This window comes from Rhamphochromis longiceps, linkage group LG5, assembly GCF_057381845.1.
Source record: "Rhamphochromis longiceps isolate RC_006_pf linkage group LG5, R_longiceps_female_GT1.1, whole genome shotgun sequence".
In the NCBI taxonomy this organism is placed as follows: Eukaryota; Metazoa; Chordata; class Actinopteri; order Cichliformes; family Cichlidae; genus Rhamphochromis; species Rhamphochromis longiceps.
The window spans coordinates 587,413-611,401 of record NC_140561.1 but is presented as its reverse complement, the minus strand read 5'-3'; the positions used below and the strand labels follow the sequence as shown (position 1 = coordinate 611,401).

Sequence of the window (23,989 nt, the reverse complement as noted above, 5' to 3'; positions counted from 1 at the left end):
AATAAACATTTACTAAAAAGATGCAATGGTTTTTGAAAAACATTTATTCTGAACTGTGCACCACAATTTCAAAACATTTTCTGAAAGATGTAACAGTATACATGTTCTCACTTTCATTAGAATTTTGTTTATCAAAAGGTCTGACATGGTAAATGCAAATAACAGCATCTCATCACTTATTTCTTCAATACAATATGCATGTCCTTCATTCATCCCTTTGTGGAACTTCAACGCACTTCTGCTCTCCCCCATATTCCATCTTCACAAGCATATCCTGTGCGGAGATTGAATAAAAATTAGTTGACACTAATTAATGGCACAAATAATCCAGTAAACAATTGCAGCACAGTAAAAAAAAAAGGAATCCTCTTTGAGCCATTACTTGTGTAAAGTATTTTCCCAAAAGACAAGGACACAGGCAACAGGTAATACTGAACTAAATGTAAAACCTCAACCTTTTTCATTTTTACCTAAACCGTGTGCACAAAACTCTGGAGGGATCTAAATGCTAACGTAGAATCGAGTCAGGACGTCAGCTACTGCTGTTTGCTCGTTTTTTTTTTTATGGGCGATCGTTTTCAGGCTTCAAGTAGCACCATTATACCAACATTTCACATTCTAGACATTGTTTTAGGTGTATTTGACCAAAGGTTTGACTGGAAATTCACATGCAAGCTTTTTTCAAGGCTGTGGTATTTGCCCGCAGACAATACCTTTCAGTTAGCTAAAACAGAATATTATGCTATCAGCCAGCAACATGGCTAATGCCTTTCACACAGCTTTGTCTCAACTCCAAAGAGCCACAGAAGTAAAAGCTCATAATAATAATTGAAACAATCTTTGAAAAAATGACTTACCAAGCATGGCAAACAACTCAAATATGTAGAGCAAAATGTTCTGAAACGGCTTCACTTCAGCTTCGATTGGAGCCGTGCTGGGGGCGGAGTGAATTTACTCTGTTGGTGTCATAGCCCCTGTAGGAGTTTCAGAGTTAAGAGGTCAAGAGTTAATGTTTCCATTGTAACACCTCCAGATTTGACAGAGAAACAATCATTTTTAACACTCGATTTTAACTACTATCATTTTACACCTCAGAGTTACATTAAAAGAATGTGACTCTACTTAGAGTAAAATTAACTCTACTTTTGCAAGGAGACTATTAACACCAAAAAATTTAACACTTTTGAATTTGCTGTGTAGGGATGTTTTCATTTGATTTGATGGTACTTCAGTGGTGACCTGTCCTGGGTGTACCCCGCCTCTCGCCCTGTGGTGGGTGGGGTCGACTCCTCTCTGACTCTGGTTGGATGATAAAGGGATAATAAAAGAAATTAAAAATGCGCAGTAAGAGTAACGTATAGTTGCTCTGACTTTATATCTCCATGATATCAGCTGTTTGTGAGGCTGCAGCACATGAAAAATGAACTCTGCGTGTGTTTTTGTATTGAAGTACCCGTCAGATTTAGTTAGTTGTTGACTCTGTTCCGGATTCTTCTGGTCCTCGTTAAACCCGGGGTCAGTGTTTTCATTGTACTGCACTTGGTTGTGTTGAGCTACAGTTGAGATTTTTATGCAGGCACTGACAGAGATCCTCATCATGATTCAAAACTTAACAGGTTATTATCTCCACTTATTGACTCCAACTTGTGAAGAAAATAACACAAAACTATCATCGACTTCATATTTGGGTGGCAGAAACAGACTTCCACAGTCAGGTCGTGCAGTCTGCAGAAAACTGGAAGCACTCATCTTTGGCAAATCATTTTCCAAACTATAAAACAATAGAGACATAAAACTGTGGGCTCATGTTGCTGTCCACGCATTTTATTACAATAAATCTGGCTGGGCCATCTCTCCTTTCAAGTACAGCGACGACTGATAACTCCATTAAATCGTTCGATTAGTCCTTGCACTGTGTGGCTACCTGGAACTTCTGATGCAAAAGACAACAGCGAAGATCAGGAGCTCCACCTGCCAGCCTGCAGATTAGGAAGCACAGAGATGGATATGAGTGAACACCAGTGTGTTAACAGAGAAACAAATACTGCTTAAACAATTTCAAGCAAAGTTTTAGTTAGAGCACGGCACAAACACTGCAGGGGCTTTTGTGCCTGGTATTATGTACTTGGATTTTTACATTTTGGTCATTTGTCTGTTATTAGAGACGGACGGAGATCCAACATGACTGACAACAAGACCAAAGCCCGATTCTAAAGTGTCGGCTCAGCTGGACAAAGTACAGACATCCAGCATTTGACTTTATTTATATGGCACAGGATAAGAACCACAGAGTGCTTCACAATAATATGAAACAGCACAAATCTAGTTCAAAGCCAGGCTAAATAAATGAGTCTCAAGCTGCTGTTTATAAAAATAAATGCAATCAAAGCAACATAATGATGGAGGCAAAGCACTCCACAGCCTGGGGGCCCCCACTCTGACAGATCCATCTCCTCTGGTCTCAAAATGTGTTTCTGTCTTCTGTCTGTGTCCAAGTCAACAGTCTAACGAGGTCCCACAAATGTCTGCAAATAGGTTCTGCTCTTCCACGAAGTCCTTTGAGATCCCGACTGAAATCGGCTGGTGCCAATATCTGCTGAGTGTTGGCCACAAATAAAGCAGCAATAACAGAGTTCAACGAGAACAACAACTTTTCATTATCAGTTATTCTTCACTCTCTCCACAGCTGATGGACCAACAGCAGCAGCACACAGAGGACAGTGGTACCAGATACTTTGTATGCCGTCACCATCTGACAGAGGAGCTCCAGGGCTGAAAATATATCCTCAACCTCAGGTTCAACTAACGAACTGACCCAGTCACAGACTTCCAGGGAGGCTTTGGAGTATCATTCCCAAGTTCAAGCTCAGCCCCTAGTCCCACTTCTTAGAAAGGGAAACCGCTACTGTAGTCTGCTTATCCCGAGGTGGGAAACCAGGACAGTCCAACAACATCCACAGACTCAGTGGGACTCGCACCTCCAGCCCAGGAGTCCTGCCACCAAAGAGTCATGTAACTCGTCACAGACCTCGCCAATTAATATCAAATCAAATATCAGCTGGTTCAGTCCCAACTGATGGTCTCATTATTCAGGTTTCACACAAGAAACGTCTCATGACGGGTAAAAACAACGAGCTCTCTCAAGACTTTTGCAAAACATGCTGGTGGCAGTGGTCACAGTAGAACTACTGAAGGTTCCAGCGCACTTTTGGTAAAGTGGAAAGAATATTATTTCACCATAAATGGGCCACGACCAGGTGCTTCCCACAAGATTTCACACAGACCAGTGAAAAGAATTATCAGAAGAGTCAAGGCCCAGTTATGAAGAGCCACAGAAAGGCCTGGAATCAGCAGGTACGACTGTTTCAAAGAAAACAATATGTGCGCAAGAGCCACAGAAAAAAAGAGAAGCGTGAAGTGTGTTTAAAGTTTGCTGAACAAGTCTGTGAAACGCTGGCAGAATATTATCATCTGCATTCATAAAGTATCCACAGGCGTCTTTGCCTGCTCTCCTGTACACTCATGAGTTCACACCTACCTGCCCCTCTAACACCATCGTTACATTTGCTGATGATGCGACAATCATCAGCGGAGAAGACGGCGAACAGGCAGGAGGTTAAAAACCTGACAGGCTGCTGCAATGAACACAAGCGTCTGCTCAGCGCCATCAAAACTAAGGAGATGTGACCTCAGCAGAGGGAAACACGTTCCTCTCCACATCAAGCAGACTGTGTTCAGCGAGTGTCCTCGTTCCTGGGGACTCACGTAGCTGAGGACCTCTCATGGTCCAAAGTCAAAGACTCCACCTCAGGATGCTGAGGAGGAGGAACCACCATCTGGAGAAGAAAGTCTTGGTGGCTTTTTTACCACAGCACCATAGTGTGTCCCCACCTACTGCTAACAGCTTGGTATGCTAACTGCTCAGTGGGTCATTAAGACAGCACAGAAGAATAGTGCCTGTCCCTTTCCTTCCCTGGAGGACATGGTCAGCACTCGCTGTCTCAGGAGAGCCAATCAAATCTCATCTCATCCTGGACAGCACCTGTTCAAGAAACAGGACAGCCAGGCTAAGAAAACAGCTTTTCCCCTGGACCATCGATCACTGAACACTAAGCTCAGTGAATGGACCGAGTGAGCCTCCCTCCTACCTGAGACACTCCTGTGTAACATTCAGTATAATGTTCACTAATGCTGCCAAATGTAAGCTTACATCTAATACAAAACACCAGCATAACACGGGACAATTACACCCTCCCTCCATGGCTGCTGCCATCCAACCAGTGCAATACTCCTCTGGTTAAATGGTAAATGGACTGGTTCTTACAGTGGGGCAAAAAAGTATTTAGTCAGCCACCGATTGTGCAAGTTCCCCCACCTAAAATGATGACAGAGGTCAGTAATTTGCACCAGAGGTACACTTCAACTGTGAGAGACAGAATGTGAAAAAAAATCCATGAATCCACATGGTAGGATTTGTAAAGAATTTATTCGTAAATCAGGGTGGAAAATAAGTATTTGGTCAATAACAAAAATACAACTCAATACTTTGTAACATAACCTTTGTTGGCAATAACAGAGGTCAAACGTTTACTATAGGTCTTTACCAGGTTTGCACACACAGTAGCTGGTATTTTGGCCCATTCCTCCATGCAGATCTTCTCGAGAGCAGTGATGTTTTGGGGCTGTCGCCGAGCAACACGGACTTTCAACTCCCGCCACAGATTTTCTATGGGGTTGAGGTCTGGAGACTGGCTAGGCCACTCCAGGACTTTCAAATGCTTCTTACGGAGCCACTCCTTTGTTGCCCGGGCGGTGTGTTTTGGATCATTGTCATGTTGGAAGACCCAGCCTCGTTTCATCTTCAAAGTTCTCACTGATGGAAGGAGGTTTTGGCTCAAAATCTCACGATACATGGCCCCATTCATTCTGTCCTTAACACGGATCAGTCGTCCTGTCCCCTTGGCAGAAAAACAGCCCCATAGCATGATGTTTCCACCCCCATGCTTCACAGTAGGTATGGTGTTCTTGGGATGCAACTCAGTATTCTTCTTCCTCCAAACACGACGAGTTGAGTTTATACCAAAAAGTTCTACTTTGGTTTCATCTGACCACATGACATTCTCCCAATCCTCTGCTGTATCATCCATGTGCTCTCTGGCAAACTTCAGATGGGCCTGGACATGCACTGGCTTCAGCAGCGCAACACGTCTGGCACTGCGGGATTTGATTCCCTGCCGTTGTAGTGTGTTACTGATGGTGACCTTTGTTACTTTGGTCCCAGCTCTCTGCAGGTCATTCACCAGGTCCCCCCGTGTGGTTCTGGGATCTTTGCTCACCGTTCTCATGATCATTTTGACCCCACGGGATGAGATCTTGCGTGGAGCCCCAGATCGAGGGAGATCATCAGTGGTCTTGTATGTCTTCCATTTTCTGATGATTGCTCCCACAGTTGATTTTTTCACACCAAGCTGCTTGCCTATTGTAGATTCACTCTTCCCAGTCTGGTGCAGGTCTACAATACTTTTCCTGGTGTCCTTTGAAAGCTCTTTGGTCTTGGCCATGGCGGAGTTTGGAGTCTGACTGTTTGAGGCTGTGGACAGGTGTCTTTTATACAGATGATGAGTTCAAACAGGTGCCATTCATACAGGTAACGAGTGGGGGACAGAAAAGCTTCTTACAGAAGACGTTACAGGTCTGTGAGAGCCAGAGATTTTCCTTGTTTGAGGTGACCAAATACTTATTTTCCACCCTGATTTACGAATAAATTCTTTACAAATCCTACCATGTGAATTCATGGATTTTTTTTTCACATTCTGTCTCTCACAGTTGAAGTGTACCTCTGGTGCAAATTACTGACCTCTGTCATCATTTTAAGTGGGGGAACTTGTACAATCGGTGGCTGACTAAATACTTTTTTGCCCCACTGTATATAGCGCTTTTCTACTCTTCTGAGCACTCAAAGCGCTTTACACAACTTGTGCATTCACCCATTCACACAAGCACATTTTTCTAGGTGCTTTCTAAGTAACATTCTCTCTCTCACACACACACACACACGCGCACACTCCGATGAACGCATCGGAGAGCAATTTGGGGTTAGTATCTTGCCCAAGGATATTTGGCATGCAGCCTGGGGGAAGCCAGGAATTGAACCACCAACCTTCCGATCAGTAGACGACCCGCTCTACCGCCTGAGCTGCAGCCACCCTATTTTATTGCTATTTTATTCAGTTTGACGAATGAATGATGAGTGTAAGCAGGTAAGAATGTATGTAAGCTCTGCTCCAGTGTAATGCATAGGTACAACAATACGCTTTAACTTTATAGTTTGGTCACTTAATTCAATTCAATAAAACTTTATTGATCCTGAAGGCTGACCCCAATGGAAATTGGGTTAAGGCTGCCGACCTTTGCCAGCGCCATCTTACCCTTCTGACCATACATACATGACACAAACATCACATGGGGAAGACAGGTCAGAGAGGCATAACAATGGAAAATGCACCACATGAGGAAAGATAAGGAGAAAAAAATAACTCCCCCCAGACTGAGCTCCAACAGGGAGATCAGTTTGAGAACAGAAAAAAAACACCTCAGCACATGAAACAACTCTTAATACACGAAAGAAACACATGACAAGCAACAGGGATGGGTAAAGGGTGAGAGACAGCCAGTGTAGACAGTACATCCAGGCCTGCGTGCGCTGGTCTCCTTGATCCACCGTCAGCATCGGAGGGGAATAAGCGTCGAAGGCGTTTGGAGGGGGGAGGAGTGTACATCTGCATGTGTATATATGTCTGTGTAAGCGTGTGCGTGTCCAGAGTTCAGCTGAGACAGTGTCCTCCTCCCTGCCAGGCTAAGTAAACAGTCTTCCAGCCAACCCAGGTGGCCTTGCATGGAGTGGGAAGAACAGTCTAAACACAGTCGTTATCAGGGAGTTGTTGTTCGGCTCCAGCCTTGAGCCCACGGCTGGGGCCGAAGGGGTATCCGCATAAGTGATGGAGGTTTTTACTTTAGTGCGAACAGCTCATATGAATTTCAAAGCTGTTCTAACACTCCGACACTGGTCTCTCAATCTCCCGTTGGAGAGCCGTGAGCTTCTCCATGATGTTATCAAACTTGCGCTCCGTGATGTTGTCATTCTTGTGCTCAGAGAGCCGATTCTGAGAACTCAAAGACACGACGTCGTAGTCTCACTCCAAGCGCTTTATTTGTTACGCCATTTTTCTCCACACCAACAACAACCCTTCGCGGGCAACAGTACTCTCGCAGTATAACAGAAAATAACAAGTTAACAACGACCGCAGTGAGCTTCTCCAAGATGTGATCCAATTTGCACTCAGAAGTCTTATTCTGAGTATTCACAGCAGCCGTAAGCTTCTCCAAGATCTTATCCATGCTGCACTCAATGAGCTCATTTTGAGAAACTCACGCCTCTTCCCATCGTTTGAATCCCAGCGGGCAGCCTTGTGGGGGTTTGAACAGCCGGTTCCGCTTTCTTAATTCTTCGATAAGTCAGGGCGAAGCCAGCTCCGATCAGCCAGAACCCTGTTACCATGGTTCCGAACAGGTAGATCTCTTCAGCACTCAGGCTCACCCGAGCCCAGACTTCTCGTTGAGAAAGGGGTGTCAATTGCATTCAGGGACCAGTTGATCAAATCCATAATTCCTCTTTTAGGTTTTAGAGAACAGACTGTGAGAGAGTGTTCCAGGGAAAAGTAATACAAAAAACACGAGAGTAAACAAGGACACAAGAGGCTAAGCAGGGAAGATAAGGGAGAGGAGAAAAGTGCGACTGCCTTTGTTAAGAGCAAAACTCTTTGAATGCTGTAAACACACCGTGTTTGGGTGGCTGCATCCCAAAAACACCACAGCAACACTGAAGTCTGGAGGTGGGAGCATTATGATTTTGATGTTCCCAAAAAAATGTGTGATTGCTTAGAAAAGTTATGCATAAAAACTTTATAACAAGCTGCAAAAGGGACTGAGCCATTAAACATAACTCCAGGAAGGATGAATGGAGACATTGTTGATTAAAATCTGCTGCCATCTACCAGGATGATGAAGATGAAACAAGGATGGATGTTTCAGCAAGACCATGATCACAAACACAGCCAATGGAAACTGTTGGTTTCAGAGGAATCAAGTAAAGCTGCTGGAACGGCCCAGCCAATCACCTGAGCTGAATCTGTGGGAAGGATCCACGGAGCATTCGGGATTTATAGACTGTTTGTGTGGTGAGTGGGTCAAAGTCATGAGCAATGATGGGACTGGTTTCTCCATACAGAAGCTGCCATGAACTGTCATCACCAACATTTGTATAAAGTAATAAATAAATGTCTGTGTGTTTAATGTCCCTGTGTTACCGACATCTGGTGATAATTTCACATCAAAGCACCTTTAGAAATATATTTGCTTAGAGAACTGCTGACGTGTTCAATACATATTTTACCTGCTATAAAATGAAAATGTTAATATGTGTGACATCTTTAAAATCAAAGCAGCACGAGCCTGTGAGGTACCCACCCACAAATAAGATGGTTATTTTCCCACCGGTAACGCAACTCAAGGACAAACTCCTGCCAGAGGTGTCCAACAGCCCGCAGCCCACCGTAGTAATAGTTGACCAGACACACACACAGAGCCAGACGGTAGGTCAGACTGTCACTGGGGGCTGACTTCAGCTGGTGGAAAAGGTTCTACAACGAGGGAAAAGACCAGCATGAAATCAAACAGCAGGACACCAAATTTAATACATTCTAATAAAAATCCTGACAAAGTACTGACAGCACTGAGCCTGTCTTCACTCTGAAACTTATATTGGACCTGACCTGAGTGTAACCTTGAGTGTGCGAGTGGTGAAGAGGCAAACATACATAATCAGAGGTTTTCTCTTGCTCCGATGTCCCACTGGAGTTGGACAGCTGAGTGTTATTCTTAAAGTCAGACTTCTCCACAGCAGCATCTGGAAACAGAGACACAAACACAAATAAATAAGTCTGTCATTTAGAAACTCTGTTGTTTTATAGATGTTAGAAGAATTAAACAAGTGGAGCTCACGTAGTCATCACTTCATGATAAAACACAGGATGCTGATCGCTCAGTGGCAAAAGCAGGATGTGACCAGAAGTAGACAATAAAAATAAGAACGCTGCCTGATATCCTGTTTAAGATGACGCTCTTGTGCTTTACTGAGCTGCTGTCAGATGGGATCAATATCTGTGGCCAGCACTCTAAGACATAAATGCAATTACGGCTGTAGTTTTAAGATTCAAGGCTGTCTTAGCTCGAGCTCGAGCTGCTGAGTGTGACGGGCTCAACAGTAACCAGGAAGGAAAAACTGTTTGTGAAAAGAAGCAGAGGAGCCACATCAGTACGAGTCAAACTACCACACGGAGGAAGTAGGAGGCCCACACAGAGAACAATGAGGAAAAAAAGACACTTTATTTGTCCTTGATTATGTTCTTTCTATCGGTAGCTTGATTACATCCGTCTTATCTGCTGCGTATCATTTGGTGCATGAATTTTAGCCTCTTGGCTTAGAAATAGTTTCCTCTGTGCTGTTCGGACAAAAAACAAAGCCATAAAAAGTCTTCACACATCACACAACAATGTGTATGTTTGTAATGGATCCAAGTGTATTAGCAACCAGAAAAATACAACATTAAGGTCAGTGCACTTAATGCACTGACCTTAATGTAGTATGTAGCGGTGTGTTTGAAATCTGTACTGACTAGTAAAACCTCTGTGGTCAGCCCCAAAGCATCATGGTCTCCGTTCCTGAGTGTCCCACTGATCAGTTTAACTTACCCAGTAAACACTGAGGATTTTCAGCCGTCCTGACTCGAACTGACCAGTGAGGAGCTTGAAGAGGGTCGAGGTCACTGTTGGGTGATAAACAGAGTAAACAGTAGAGGAGAGTTTCTGATACACTTTTAGTTAAAGGGTTTTTATAAGTAATGAGTCATGTTTGATTACATGTGACGTAGTCCTTCACCAGTAATCAAGATAATTACACATGTAAGCATTTCCTTATGTCACACTCAGTTTGTCCCTTCATGCACAAGCTTGTTAGACCTGTGCCAGCTCTGTTTGGGCCTTACAATCAAACCCATGTACGTTTACCCTTTTAATAAACTGCTCCACCCATTTCCTACTTTACGAGTGAAATATGAAGCAATGCAGTGTGTACACGGATGCAACACTCAGTGCTCAGCGCAGCGTTTTGTGTGCTATAGTGCAAGTGAACAGCTCACTCCCATCAAAGCTTTTCCATTGGATCGTTAACACAAACACCAAATGTCAGGAGGACATGCGCCTCAAACTGGAGTTGTCTTTCTAGCCCGGGTACTGTGTTATCCTTGTCTGTATACCGAGCTTCTTATTAATAATCAGCTCTGCACAGGAGCAGAAGCAGAGTCCAGCCTGTTGCTCTTACAGTATAATACTCATAATAAAAGTACAGTAACCGTGGTTAGTCACTGAGCAGCCCGGTGCGTTTCTCTTGATTTCTTTAGTCAGGGTAAATTCATTCACCTGCACGGGTTAGCTAAACGAACTTTACAAAACAAGTTTCCCCGACAGCCGAGTGCTCACCTAAGGACCTAAGTTACGGATTAGCTTACACACACATTTAACTTACCGAAAATAATACGGTGGGGCCTCAGGTCCTCCTGTCTGGTAGTCCAATTTACTGAAGAACACCTCAGGCTGTCACTTTGAAATAGCCGGTAATGTAAACGCTGGACCTCTCAGCATCTGCCATTCCCGAACAGACACATGCAAGTTTGTCCGTGACCGCAGCCGCGCTGTACATTTATTTCAGTTTCAATATTTTTTTCAGTTTCAATATTTTTTTCGGTTTCATTTCAAGGTGGCATCGTTCTGATCCCATACACACACAAATTGATTTACAAGTACAAAATATTTATGAGCACAATTTGAGCCCATATACTCTCTCTACCACAGCTGCCTTTGAACTTGCCTGGCCAGGTCTGAGTCCAGCTTTGCTACTCCTGCCAGGTCACATGACACAGGGGTGTGCTCTGATGTCGGCAGGCAGGTCAGTGGAGCCCTCTGGTGGTGGATATATGGCAGTGAAACAGGAGGAGGCCTGAGAACAGACAGCAGGCTTAACTAGCAGGACAAAGTAGCATGTAGTACTTGAAGGGGTCATCAAAGCCAATCAGCTCTCAGGAAAATGGAACATCATATAAATATTTCTCTTCTTTGATTTTCATCAATGTATTTCCTTTGATAGATTTTCCGTCAACACTTCTGCTTGATTAGAAGCTCATAGGCAGTTCCTGTCACTCTACAATAAAACAATGTAAAGGCTGCGCTCTCTGCCCTCCCTAATTTGACATATTTTGTTGTTTTCTGTGTGTGTTTGTCTGTGTGAAGTTTTGATGTGTATGTGAAAAACACAATTTTGAAAACACTGGAAAAAGACCTCAAGACATGTTTTCCTTTACTTTCTATGAAACAACAATTCCCACCAAGGCTTTTCAGTGTGAAATTTAGTGTATAGAAAATACCTGTGCCAGGTTGTCTCCATCTAGTGGTGAACATGGCCTCACCACTACATCAGGTGAGCTTTTCACTGTGCAGTGACACAAAAGTCATTTAACAATTTTAAAAAAAGCAATGTTACAGATTCAGTAAGAACTGAAGTTTATCATAATCCTTCAAGTTTCATTCAGTAACAGCAGCTTTTTAATATTATTGACTATATTTTAGAGTCACATTTATATGAAATGTCAAACAATCACAGAGTGACACTGAACTAAACAATCAATGCCATGTGAGTTGTTCTTGTTTGTTCTTTATCTCAGATTTATTGTAAGCAGCGGGAGTAGAAGCTAAAGAAAAATAGTAAAGATATGAATGAATCTCTGCTCTTACAGCTTTTATTGTGCCATAATGTCTGCTTTGAAACTGTCCTCTTGCTCGTCTCTTGGATGCTCACCTCTTCTTCACCTGTTCCTTTGACCAAACTGCTGCACTCTCGTTCTCTGCTCTCGCCTCCTCTTCTGGTTATAATTAGGATGCAGTCAGCATGTGCCAAACAAACTCCCCCCAAATCGATCATGTTTGATATGATGATGACGTTTTTAACATCTTATTTATGCACTTGTTGGGTGGGAAAGAGTAAACAAAGATGGGGCATAGAAGCAGAACTGAGTCCTACGTGTGGAGGGACAGTAACTGTGTGTGTATATGTAAGCATTTAAACACTGCAGAGAGTCAAATTAACAGTAACACTATTTTGTCTAAGTCCGCCATTGTAGAAATTCATTTCACCGAAACAATAACATGGCGCACAATGTGACAATAAACGTATAAAACACAAATTCTTACCTAGCAGGAGAATAAATAATCAGTATTTTAAGGCTACTGCATGTATAGATGTCACTGCTTGCTCACATAAGCTAGCTCTGAGACCCGCCAGAGTTTACGCCACAGTTGACTGTTGCGAAAGAGTCGTAAATCACCGGCATTGTAAAACTTAAAATGATTCCAGGGCATGTTATAAAACACCCAATAGATGTGCTGGATATTAAACGGTATCAAACGACTAGATGAACACAGGGTTACAATTACATGCTCACATCGTCACATCGAGAGTTTATTCATTAATCATCAGAGTTCAACAATGTTACATCCAGTTGAAAACAGCTTCACTAACGCCAGCAAAACAGGCTAACAGTATATAAGAGCACAAAAACAGCCGTGCTTATCAACAGCTCGACATATCCTCAACAACTCACCTCAGTATGTGTAACCCGTTCATGTGTTACGCCTGTTGTTCTTGCGTTGTGTTCTGGCGTGAAAGTAGGAGGCAGGAGACAGTACTGGGTCTTTGGCTCTTTACTGCACATCTGCAACACAGAAATATGTGTCTGATCTGTGTGTGTCACGCGACTGCCAGTACACCTCTCCTCCGGCCATGTTGAAAGGAGCTGTGTCTGCAGCTTCATTAACACTACAATAATATAATGAATCAAATACAACAAATTGTTTTAAAACATTAACTTAAGCTCTCAAAAACAAAAAGCACAAAATAAATAATATGTCACTGAAAAAAACATCAAAAACAACTTATAAGAACAATAAACAAAATAATTCAAAAACAAATAAACAGTCAGATAAATACAATTCAATAACCAGGACCCAATATTCTGGTACTTATAGTTCAAACATTATACTTCAGTACAATTATATTAATAACCGCCATCTAACAGGCAGTACAACACTGTACTTATAAAAACAATGACTGAAAGACAGCATCTCCAAAACATAAGAACATCTCCATACCTGCAACACAGAAATATGTGTCTGATCTGTGTGTGTCACGCGACTGCCAGTACACCTCTCCTGACGAAGGAAAAAAGAGTGCATGCTGTTAAAAAAAGACTGCCGCGAGTAGCCGCTAGCAATCAGGCTAACTTAGCATGCTAGCATTTTAGCTGCGTTCTCGGCTAAAACTCATAAGCGTATATTAGTGAACTCCGCCCTCCACAAAACTTATCCCGAATGAGTCTCTTAATGACAAACAAAAACGCGGCGGTTTGGCTGTATTCACATTGCAGCTTGGGATCTGAACAAACTTTAATTAGCTGAGAGCAAAGTGGCAGTGACTTACCTCCGGCCATGCTGAAAGGAGCTGTGACCGGGGCACACATGCACGCGCCTACGTCACCACGCAGCGCACACACACATGAACGCACTATACACATATGCAGCATATTTATTTTACTTGGTTTTAGAGTTGGAGTATTTACACATTGATCTGAAATATTTTGCTGCTGAACAGCAGAGTTCCAAAGCGTCCCCCTGTAACCATGGTTACGCAGATGCATTCCGACTGTCACGTCACCGAGGAGAACCTGTTTCAAATGTATACCTGGATCAACCTGCAATCAGTTTGAAAAGTTTTCTGCTGAGATCCGCAGCTCGACTTCCTGGCACCCCGGGATAAGATGAGTTGCTGTGTTTTTCACGGAGAAAAAATAACGTCAGTGTTAGATGAAAAAAAAAAGATGCAAGCAGAAGAGGACAGCAGATTGAGAAGAGATTTATTCAAACGGTAAGGAGCTTCTAACAAGTGATATCTGATAAGCTTAAAACTTAAATCTTAAATCTAATGTCCAGATTCATGCTAAACTTTTCTGATTACTCCGTGTATCTGCACCGTTAGACTTTTCATCGCCACTTTACGGTAACATACTGGCGTCACTGCTGCCAGCGTCATATCGTGACGCCGTGTTACGGTAGCTTACCTTTCTGCAGGATGATACCGTTTTTTGCTGGTGTGGTATAATACTCTTGGACAAATTATGGTAACGCACCGTAGCCTTTTTTACGGTATCTCACTGGCGACAGTTATGTCAGTGAGATACCGTTATGTCGTTATGTCGTAAATTACGTCAACAAAGTAACATCATACTGTGATTAATAAATTGGTATACTACCGTTTATTCACGGTATGTCACTGTAAGCCCGCTGCAAGGTAATAAACTGCAATAAATTAACCAGTAACTTACCGTTGGTACGCATCATCAGTACCAAAAATATTCATCTCTGCTAGAGGACACCGTGTCCTAACAGGCGGTCATTTACTCTTTTAACAGGTCGTAATTTACCGTAATTTCAGTTAACAGTAACATACTGTAAGAGACTGGAGGGTTCCAAAAAAGTTGGATGGATGGATACACACACACACACACACACACACACACACACACACACACACACACACACACACACACACACACACAAAATATAATTCATGTGCTTTACACCACTTTATTTCAATTCTGATTCTTCCCTGCTGAAATACACATTTCCAAAATCAAAAACTGAAAAGAACTGAAAACATATTTTCATTGAGGAAGCACTTGTTTTTACTAAACCATGTAATCCATTATTTTCTCAGATGGTTGTACAAACAATAACAATATTATGTCATATCCATATCATGGCAGACAACACATGCTCAAGTGTTGGGTTTCCTTACTTATATTTTGTAGGGTCTCAAACCTACAATGTGAAGTGCCTTGGCATTCATTTTGTTGGCACCATACAAACAAACTGAATTGTAATGGATATAATATCAAGCCCCACACGTCTGCCTTTATATACACTTTGTCCAAAATACTGGCTCACACGACCAAATCATTGCACAAAACAGGGTCCACAAGGACATGGATGAGCGTGTGTGGTGTGAAGGAACTTGACTGACCTGCACTGAACCCTGATCTTGCTTTGTGGACTGAGTTCATTGATTTGTAGGGTGAGCCAATACATGTGACAATTAAAGTGTAAGTAGCTGAAATAATTTTTAACAAACGGGTAAAAGAAGGTTAGCACTGTTGCCACACAGCAAGAAGGTCCTGAGTTCAATTCCACCATCAGGTCTTTCTGTGTGGAGTTTGCATGTTCTCCCCGTGTTTGCGTGGGTTCTCTCCGGGTACTCTGGCTTCCTCCCACCGTCCAAAGACATGCAGCTTGTGGGGATAGGTTAATTGGATAATACAAATTGCCACTAGGTGTGAATGTGCGAGTGAATGTGAGTGTGAATGGTTGTCTGTCCCTGTGTGTTGGCCCTGCGACAGACTGGCGACCTGTCCAGGGTGTACCCCGCCTTTCGCCCTATGACAGCTGGGATAGGCTCCAGCGCCCCCCGCGACCCTGAAAAAGGATAAGCGGAAGTGAATGGATGGATGGATGGGTAAAAGAAGGGAAAAAAATCAAAACTGTTGCACTCAAAAAAACCTATTGGACAGAGACAGCGTCTTGCAAGATGGCGAGAGAGCTTGTCTTCATTGTTGCTCGTCTTGTGTAAATGTCCAGAAAGCATGGGCCATGGATCATCTGTGGAGACATGGGTAACAACACATTGGTCACTTAAATTATACAAGAAATTTACTAATTTCCCTAATTTGAAGTTCTCCACTCAAATTCAGTAAGCCACTGGAGGAAAGTTGTGACATGAGGGTTAATGTGAACAACCTTTCGCTTCACAGTGGTCCCAGTCTTCCTGCTTGTCCCAACCTTGGAGGTACATTTTGTTCCCTCTTCAGGGTTTATCCTTACAAAAAACCTTGCACCCGCTGACTCCTGGTATTCCAGGTTCAATACATAGAATGAACCAAAGAAGACTGACATTGCATCAGCACAGGTGTTCTCTTTGTCCAGCTCAACAATTACACGCCCCTCTGCACTCACCATCCAGCAGGTGGCGGTCATTGAACTTTGTCCTTAAATGTATAGGGGCAACATGTTGTCATTATGCAACATAAAATAATTTCAATACTTCACTTCTTCACACTGTCTAGATAGTCATAAAGCAAATACCTACGTACAGTTAATTATTAATGGCCTTGTGTACATAGGTCCATTTTAACATATTATAATTGTATATAATTGGGAATTATTCTGCACATTAAACACACCTAACAAAGAGTCAGCCCAGTTAAAGTACTGGATGTGAATCAACTGTATGGTTATTTTGGAGTTTATAGTTTGTGCTGCTGTTAAACTTTACAGTATTGACTTCAGTATTTCTGCTGTTGGTGTAGCTAGACTACTGTTGATCAGTAATATGTAATGTGAAATTTGATATTGTTACTTTGCTGGATTCACTGAGACACATGTCCAACAACCTTGGTTTATAAAGGAAATTACAGAAATTTGAGCTAACAAAACAGAGACTGGATACCTGTGTCCACGAAAAGCTCCTGTGCCAAACAGAAATTTTAATATGGTCTAATCAGCTCTATGTCATAAATGACTTCTTACCAAGCATAATCAGCCTTGGGGTGCTTGGCAGGCTTTTAACATGCAAACTGAACAATATAAATTTGTGTGCACTGAAGCCACAAAATTTAGAAATACACAGTTGCAAAAACTTCAGTGACCAATTACCTTTCCTGAATGACATATTCAATGCAAAAAATAAGAGTATTGTCAATAGGGACCAATTCCCAGTTTTTACATGATCAAAATTATTCACAAAAGGCTTCAATAAACAGAAAATGTGTGCCAACAAGAGAACAGTGCACAAAAATGAAAAGATATTTGAGCTCGACGCTTTAATGGGTTTAACATGACTTAGTCAGCACTCCGCACCGTACAGGTAGTACAAGCACACCTGAAAACACTGACCAGCTAACAGCTTTAAGCATTTGGGCGCAACCTCGGTAGTTCACCGATTCACCTGTTGCAAACGTCCAAGTTTCTATCAAGTCTCATAAATCCATCGGCAAATTACCTAACTAGTCTTTTGAGTCTCCACATTCAGAGATATTGACAATTTGTCTTTAAATGAAAATATCCTGGTAGCTTAAAAGTCAAAACAAACAGTACTAAGAACGCATTTCGGACTTCTCTCGAATAAGTGAAAAAAACACTTACCTTCAGACTGATTAGCTGGTTCCGATCCAACTTTAATGTGTCCCATGTCAGTCCGTTTTAGGGAAAAAGTGTTAAGTGGTTTCATTTAATTTTGAGATACTCCCGCATGGACGAGCAGCAATTTGGAGTCTAGCAGAGTTACCACGAATAGCATACGATCTTCAGATATAATCCAATCAACCTTGCATTTAACCCGATTGAACATCCAGTTACCTCTGACTACTTCTAAGTTGCACATGTTAACGGTCTCATCATCACTCTGTGCTGCAGCGAACTGTATCTGTGGCACAGAATATTTGATGGCCATGTCGTTCTCCTGCTTTGCAGCTTTTTTTGAGTCTGAATTGCGGCTTAAACGTGCAAAACTAAGAGAAGCAGATCAATATTTTCTTCTTGTTGTTATTTAATGGTGGTTGGCAACCAGCGAAAGGAGCATTAACCACCTCGAGCACTATTTTCTATCCCCAGTGTTGTTTTGAAAGTGAATACACAGTCAAATATATTCTCAAGTAATATTCAGGCATGCCATTCAGCGTGTTAGTACGAGCTCGGGAGCAGCTTGGGAGAACAAGAAAACAGAGACTGCTTCAGGTTGTCTTCCCAAATTGACTCAACTTTATTCACAAGTACAACAGTTTATATAGAGGGACAAATTCATGAGTCAGCAGATTCTCAGTTTAAACCAGTACAGACCAAGATAAGGGAGCGTCTTTCTGCCCTTGGGTGAAGAAGCATCCTTTGTATAGTGTATCAGTTCAGCTACAATTGTGATTATCTCAGCGACATATTTTCAAGGCACGAAATAAAGAGTTCTTTCATTAGTGAATTCTGAAACAAACCATCTGGCCTTCAACAGGCGTCTCCTAAAAGATTAAGAAACTAATGTAGCTGAGGGAGTGATCTCTGTGGTATTTCAACCTTGTACCAGCCTGTGATTCTCACACATCAATTCTTGGGTCAAAGAGAAAAATAACTAAAACAAAGGGGCCTTATTGAATGACAGAGTTTTCCTGCATAATGTCACTATAAAACAATATCCAGTAAATGCTCCCATGGTACTAAAATACCTAACAGTTCCCCTCTTTTATTATTTTTTTAAAATAATAACTCAAATAGAAAGGAAAAATCACAAATGTAATAACATAATATAAAAAGCAAATCATAAAATGTAATAGTTCACAGCCTAATGTTCAATATACACACCAGGATCATCATTGGTAACATCTGGCACATCCTCAGGATCAATTTGTGCTAATTGCAAATACATTGAAGTAGCTGTACTAGGTGGGTGTCTTGCCAAGTGGAGCATGAGGTATTGTCAGCAAAATGTGGCTTGTAGAAATGTGAACAGGGTTGCAGTTTACAATACAAAATAGTAAATAAAAATCCTAAGGTTAATGCAGTAGATATGATTAATAATCTAAATATATAAAAAAACACAGTTCTTCAGTCGTCTCCTGGCCTGGTCCCAGGTTCGAGAGACCTAAGCGTCGTGTGATGACAATGGGCATTTCATTTTTTCCATTATCAGGATGAAACGAGTCTATCTTTATCAGGTTAGACATTGTGTGGTACTCTAGGCTTTCTGTTCCTGCTGGATGTTCGAGTACCTTGTTGTTGTTCAGGTGGGGGATCAAAGGGCTTTCTGAGTCTTGGCTCTTTCAGGCGTTGTGTGTTAATCAGTGATTGTGCGTGTGTAGGTGTATTGAATCCGGGCGCTGGCTCGCCTGAGTCGTCATCTACTTGATCCGACGCCTTAGGTGGTTTGGTGGGGCTGGTCTTAACCCTGCTGGCATGAATCCACTGAGGTTGTCCGTCTGTTAGGATGCTGGTTCTCGTCACTGCAAGTACAGTCTGGGGGCTGGAACACGCGGCCTCCCTGAGTGCCCTTGGTTTTAGCGACTTCACCAACACCGCATCTCCTGGTTTCCACGGATGGGTTGGATCTGTGGAAGGGAGAGGCTGAGAGAGACAAACTTTCTGATAGTTATTATTCAGTGTTTCTACCAGGTTATGAACATAGTCAGACAATGCAGTGTCTATGTCCCCTTCCAATAGCGGTGCCCCTCTGGAGGCTGACCATGGTGTTGGAAACGGTCTTCCCATGATTATTTCAAATGGAGATAATTTGGTTGCTGCGGATGGAGTCATTCTAATCTCGCAGAGGATTTGAGGAAGTAGTTTGATCCAGGTCATTCCTGTTTCTATCATTGCTTTAGTCAAGCGATTTTTTATGGTCCTATTCATTCTTTCTACAACTCCTGAACTCTGAGGATGGTATGGCACATGATATTTCCAGTCTATTCCTAGAGTTTTAGCACACTTTTGAATTACTTCTGATGTGAATGAAGGTCCTCTATCACTGTTAATTTGGTGAGGTATTCCAAATCTGGGTATTATTTCATTGCACAACTTTTGACAGACTACTTCTGCAGTTTCTTTTGATGTTGGATAAGCTTCTACCCATTTACTAAATTGGTCCACTATTACCAGTAAGTACTTGATGCTTCCTTGTGCTGGCATGTGTGTAAAATCAATTTGTAATGTATGAAATGGGAAATCTGGTTGTGGTAAATGCTGATGTTTTGCTTTTGAGCTACCTACATTAGTTCGTGCACATGTTAGACAGGTTGCTAATATGCGTTTTACTGCGTGTGATGTTTTCTCGATTACAAATCTTGATTTTATTGCTCCTATTACCCCTCTTTGTCCGACATGACTCACACCGTGAAAATGGCGGACAAGGATTGGCAGTAGTGAAGATGGGAGGGCAATCAAACCCTCAAGGTTTTTGTATAAGCCGTCTCTGTTATCTAAGGTACAATCATTACTTTCCCAGTAAGTGTAATCTAAGGCAGAGGCTTGCTCTTGTATGAATTTTAGGTCAACATTTGTTTCTAAATAGTCTGGGAGTGCGACAAGTGGCAGCTGTAAAGGCAAAGATAATACTTCCTTTCTGGGTGGTTGCTGTGAGGCAGCAGCTGCTTTCGCGGTTACGTCTGCAAGAGCATTTCCCACTGCTTCGTCTGTGTCAGCCGTGCTGTGCCCCTTCGTTTTAACAACTGCAATTGCCGATGGCAGCTGTATAGCCTGCAAAAGTCTTTGAACAAGATCAGAATTAGCGATCGATTTTCCATCAGCAGATGTGAAGCCTCTCTGTCTCCACAATGTGCCAAAGTCATGCACCACACCGAATGCATAACGGCTATATGTGTAAATTGTTACCCGCTTATCCACATGTAACTCACAGGTGCGTATTAAAGCCATGAGCTCTGCTTTTTGTGCTGAGTGAAATGGTAATGAGTGAGCCTCTAGTATGATGTCAGGCAATGTCACCACCGAATAGCCACAAAGAAATGAGTTGTCATTTGGTTTTGAACAGGACCCGTCCACATAAACAATGACTGAGTCTGGTATTGGTGTCTGCTCTAAGTCTGGGCGTGGTGCTGTGGATTCCTGTATACGTGTCATACAATCATGATCGTCAGGGTCGTCTGAACCATCCTGTCGGTCAGAGGAACACAGCATACGAATGAGTAAGTGTGCTGGCGAATTGGGTGTGCTGTTTGCTTTTATAGTGAGATTTGCTGTTGAAGTCAGTGTAGCTTCATAACCTGAGCGACGTTGTGCGGTCATATGTTGTGTAGTTATGTTTGCTAGAATGGTCGTGACCTGGTGATTGGTGTGTAGAATAGTGTCATGTGAGAGTGTGAGCTTCTCGCAGTCCCTTATCATGATAGAGCAAGCTGCTACTGCTCTCAGGCAGGCCGGCATCCCCTGAACTACTGCTGGCAGCACCTTTGAGTAGAAGGCTACTGGACAGTAGCCACAGCCATGCTCTTGGGCCAATACGCCTGCACAGGTTGTGCCGTTCTCTGTGACGTACAGGTGGAACGGTAAGTGGTAGTCAGGCAGACCCAAACAAGGGGCAGAGGTCAGCGCTCCCTGTAATGCATTGAAAGAGGCAGTCATTTCTGTTGACCACAGTATTCGAGGAGGCTTGTCTTTTTTGCAGCATTCACGCAGAATGTGGTCATGAAAAGAACAGTCTGGTATCCACTGTCTGCAATAGTTCACCATGCCTAGGAAAGACAGCATTTCCTTCTGTGTAGTGGGCTTAGGGACAGAGGTCACAGCTTTGACCCTGTCTGTAGTCATGGAACGTTGTCCGTGAGACAGTGTAAATCCCAAATATTGAACAGAAGTCTGACAGTACTGCATTTTCTTTGCTGATGCTTTGTGGCCAGTCTGTTGGAGGTGCTGGAGTAGCATATGTGTGGCAGTTTGACATAGTTTTTCACTTTCAGCACAGAGGAGGAGATCATCCACGTACTGGATCAAGGTACAGCCCTCTGGAGGAATGAAGCCGTCCAGGGTAGCACGTACCACCATTGAGAAAGCCGCAGGGCTGTCTACCATGCCTTGGGGTAAGCGAGTCCATGTGTACTGCTTATCTCTATGTGTAAAAGCAAATATCGGCTGTGTGTCCTCATGCACAGGTACTGAGAAAAAGGCGGAGCACAAATCCACCACAGTAAAATGTGTGGCTGTTGCTGGAATAGATGTCAGTATGCTGGGAACATCTGGGACAAGAGGTGGCAGAGGCATAATGACTGCATTAATTTGCCTTAAGTCTTGTGTGAAACGCCATACGCCAGGTTTGTTAGGCTTTGGCACAGGATTGACAGGAGTGTTATATGGAGATACTGTGGGCTTTATTACTCCAGCTGTCAATAAATCTCCTATGATGATGTCTAAGGCTGCGGCTTTTTCAGCGGAAATGGGATATTGCTTGACATATACCGGCTTGTTGTTTTTCAGCTGAGCATGATAAGGTGTACAGTCGATAAATCCTACATCATTCTCACCTCTTGACCATAATGTCATGTTTTGATATTCAGCTGGCAATGTGACAGCAAAGATAGTACAGTGTATGGGGTAGGTTAGATCTATGTGTCGACATGGTGCAGTAATGTCATAGCCTATGTCTGAGTTATGCGACAAAACCACTGTTTGGCCTTCACTGGTGTGAGCAGTTATCATGTTGTTGAACAGTGTGAGAGAAACAAATATGTGGCTTCCAGGCATGGGGTTACCTGGTAGTGGTGTCTGTACACGTGTTTGGCACAGTGTGTGACGTGGGGTACCAGTCAGATGGATATTGAGTTCATTCTCTGCTGAGGCGTCCAGCTGACACAGAGGCTGTTCCTTCTCCATGGTGTCGGTGCATAGGGCAGAGAAAACATAGCTGTTATCAGTGTCTGCAAACATTTCACCCTTTGTGTTAAATGAAATACACAAGTTCATTTTTGCCATTAAATCTCTGCCTAATAGATTCACAGGCGAGTTTGGAATAATTATGAATGGATGATATGTAATTTCGTCTGGTTTTGGGCCCCAGCGTGTTTTTAGAGAATGAGTTTTGGGGCATTGCACTAGAGTTCCGTTTATTCCCATGGTGTTGATGCACACAGAGGAAACAGGCCCACTATAGAATTTTCCAGACAGTGAACTTTTAGTGGCTCCACTGTCAACTAAAAAGGAATAAATCTTTTCACCTATTTCTATATCTAACGTGGGCAAGCTTTCTGTGTTACGGGACAATTGCAAATGCAGCATCGTGTGTAGTGCTTCACACTGTCCCTCGTCTTCACCTGGGCCTCCCTATTGTCGGTCCAGGCTTTCGTTATCATATGGGTGGGGATTAAAATGTGGATTATAAGGTTGCTGCCTAAGTGCAAAAGGGCCATTATTTTGATGTGATTCCTGTCTGCGTTGCCAGTTACCTTGTCTGGAAGAGCTCTGCTGACGCCTAGTGGCAGGAGCTGGTCCTGTGTTTTGTGGTTGAGACCTACGTGCTGCTGATTTGCATTCCCTCCTCCAGTGTCCTATTTTTCCACAATAAAAACATGCGTCTCCACTCCTATCTCTCCTTCTGAAATCTCCCTGCTGCGCTTGTTGAGGGGGCGGGGCCCCTGCATACATCATTTTTTCACTTTCCTCTGAGCCTTCAACATCAAAATTCAACATCATCTTAACACTTTTAGCCTTCGTGCTGTTGGGGAAAAGATCTGCACCAGCTTTTGTTTTGACAAGTGTGATAAAGTTCTTTATCTTCATGTCATAGAGATTATCAGTGGCAGTCAGCTTCAATAGTTGTGAACATTCTGGATGAATATTGTTTAAGAATGTTGTTATGAAAATCTGATCATTTCCTCCTTCAGGCGTGCATGCCTCATTAGTCCAGCAGTGTGTGAAACGTTTGATTTTATCTCTAGACATTGTGAGCAGAAATTTCTTTAGATTTTGAAAAAAGGCTGTGATTTTGTCATCGTTTATCCACAAAAACGAGGTGGTGTTGGCTGCTTGGTCATCTTTAGGGTCTAGTTCCTCTACTTCTTCAATAAGCTGAGATTCAGTCACACCTGGAATTCGTTGACATAATATATATCTATAATCAGGCCCACCCAAGTGGTGGTATCTGGTTTTACAGTTAATTTTGATTTTTTATCGGACCCGTCTAAGGTCTTTGAATTATTCTGACCCATGGTCAGTGATTTCCAGAGGGGTT

General features: G+C 42.7%; 1 protein-coding gene across 5 annotated transcripts; it reads right to left on the bottom strand.

The window, feature by feature from the left end:
* Positions 1 to 30: 30 nt before the first annotated feature.
* On the bottom strand, positions 31 to 12,975 carry LOC146668995 (uncharacterized). Of its 5 annotated transcripts, none has more exons than XM_085405409.1 (11): positions 11,905 to 12,975; positions 11,538 to 11,602; positions 10,985 to 11,113; positions 10,643 to 10,758; positions 9,811 to 9,884; positions 8,877 to 8,965; positions 8,527 to 8,699; positions 1,454 to 1,979; positions 1,182 to 1,299; positions 858 to 974; positions 31 to 274 (listed from the first exon to the last, which is right to left on the bottom strand). In XM_085405409.1, exons 1-3 carry the CDS (start codon positions 12,089 to 12,091, stop codon positions 11,024 to 11,026), a joined length of 342 nt encoding a protein of 113 aa, XP_085261535.1. In that variant the 5' UTR covers positions 12,092 to 12,975; the 3' UTR covers positions 31 to 274; positions 858 to 974; positions 1,182 to 1,299; positions 1,454 to 1,979; positions 8,527 to 8,699; positions 8,877 to 8,965; positions 9,811 to 9,884; positions 10,643 to 10,758; positions 10,985 to 11,023. The 5 variants fall into 5 exon arrangements, 4 of the variants coding, with proteins under 4 accessions (XP_085261535.1, XP_085261534.1, XP_085261536.1 ...); XM_085405408.1 differs by having other exon boundaries at positions 1,240 to 1,299; XM_085405410.1 differs by having other exon boundaries at positions 858 to 1,299; positions 11,905 to 12,032; positions 12,771 to 12,975.
* Between the last annotated feature and the right edge of the window lie 11,014 nt (positions 12,976 to 23,989).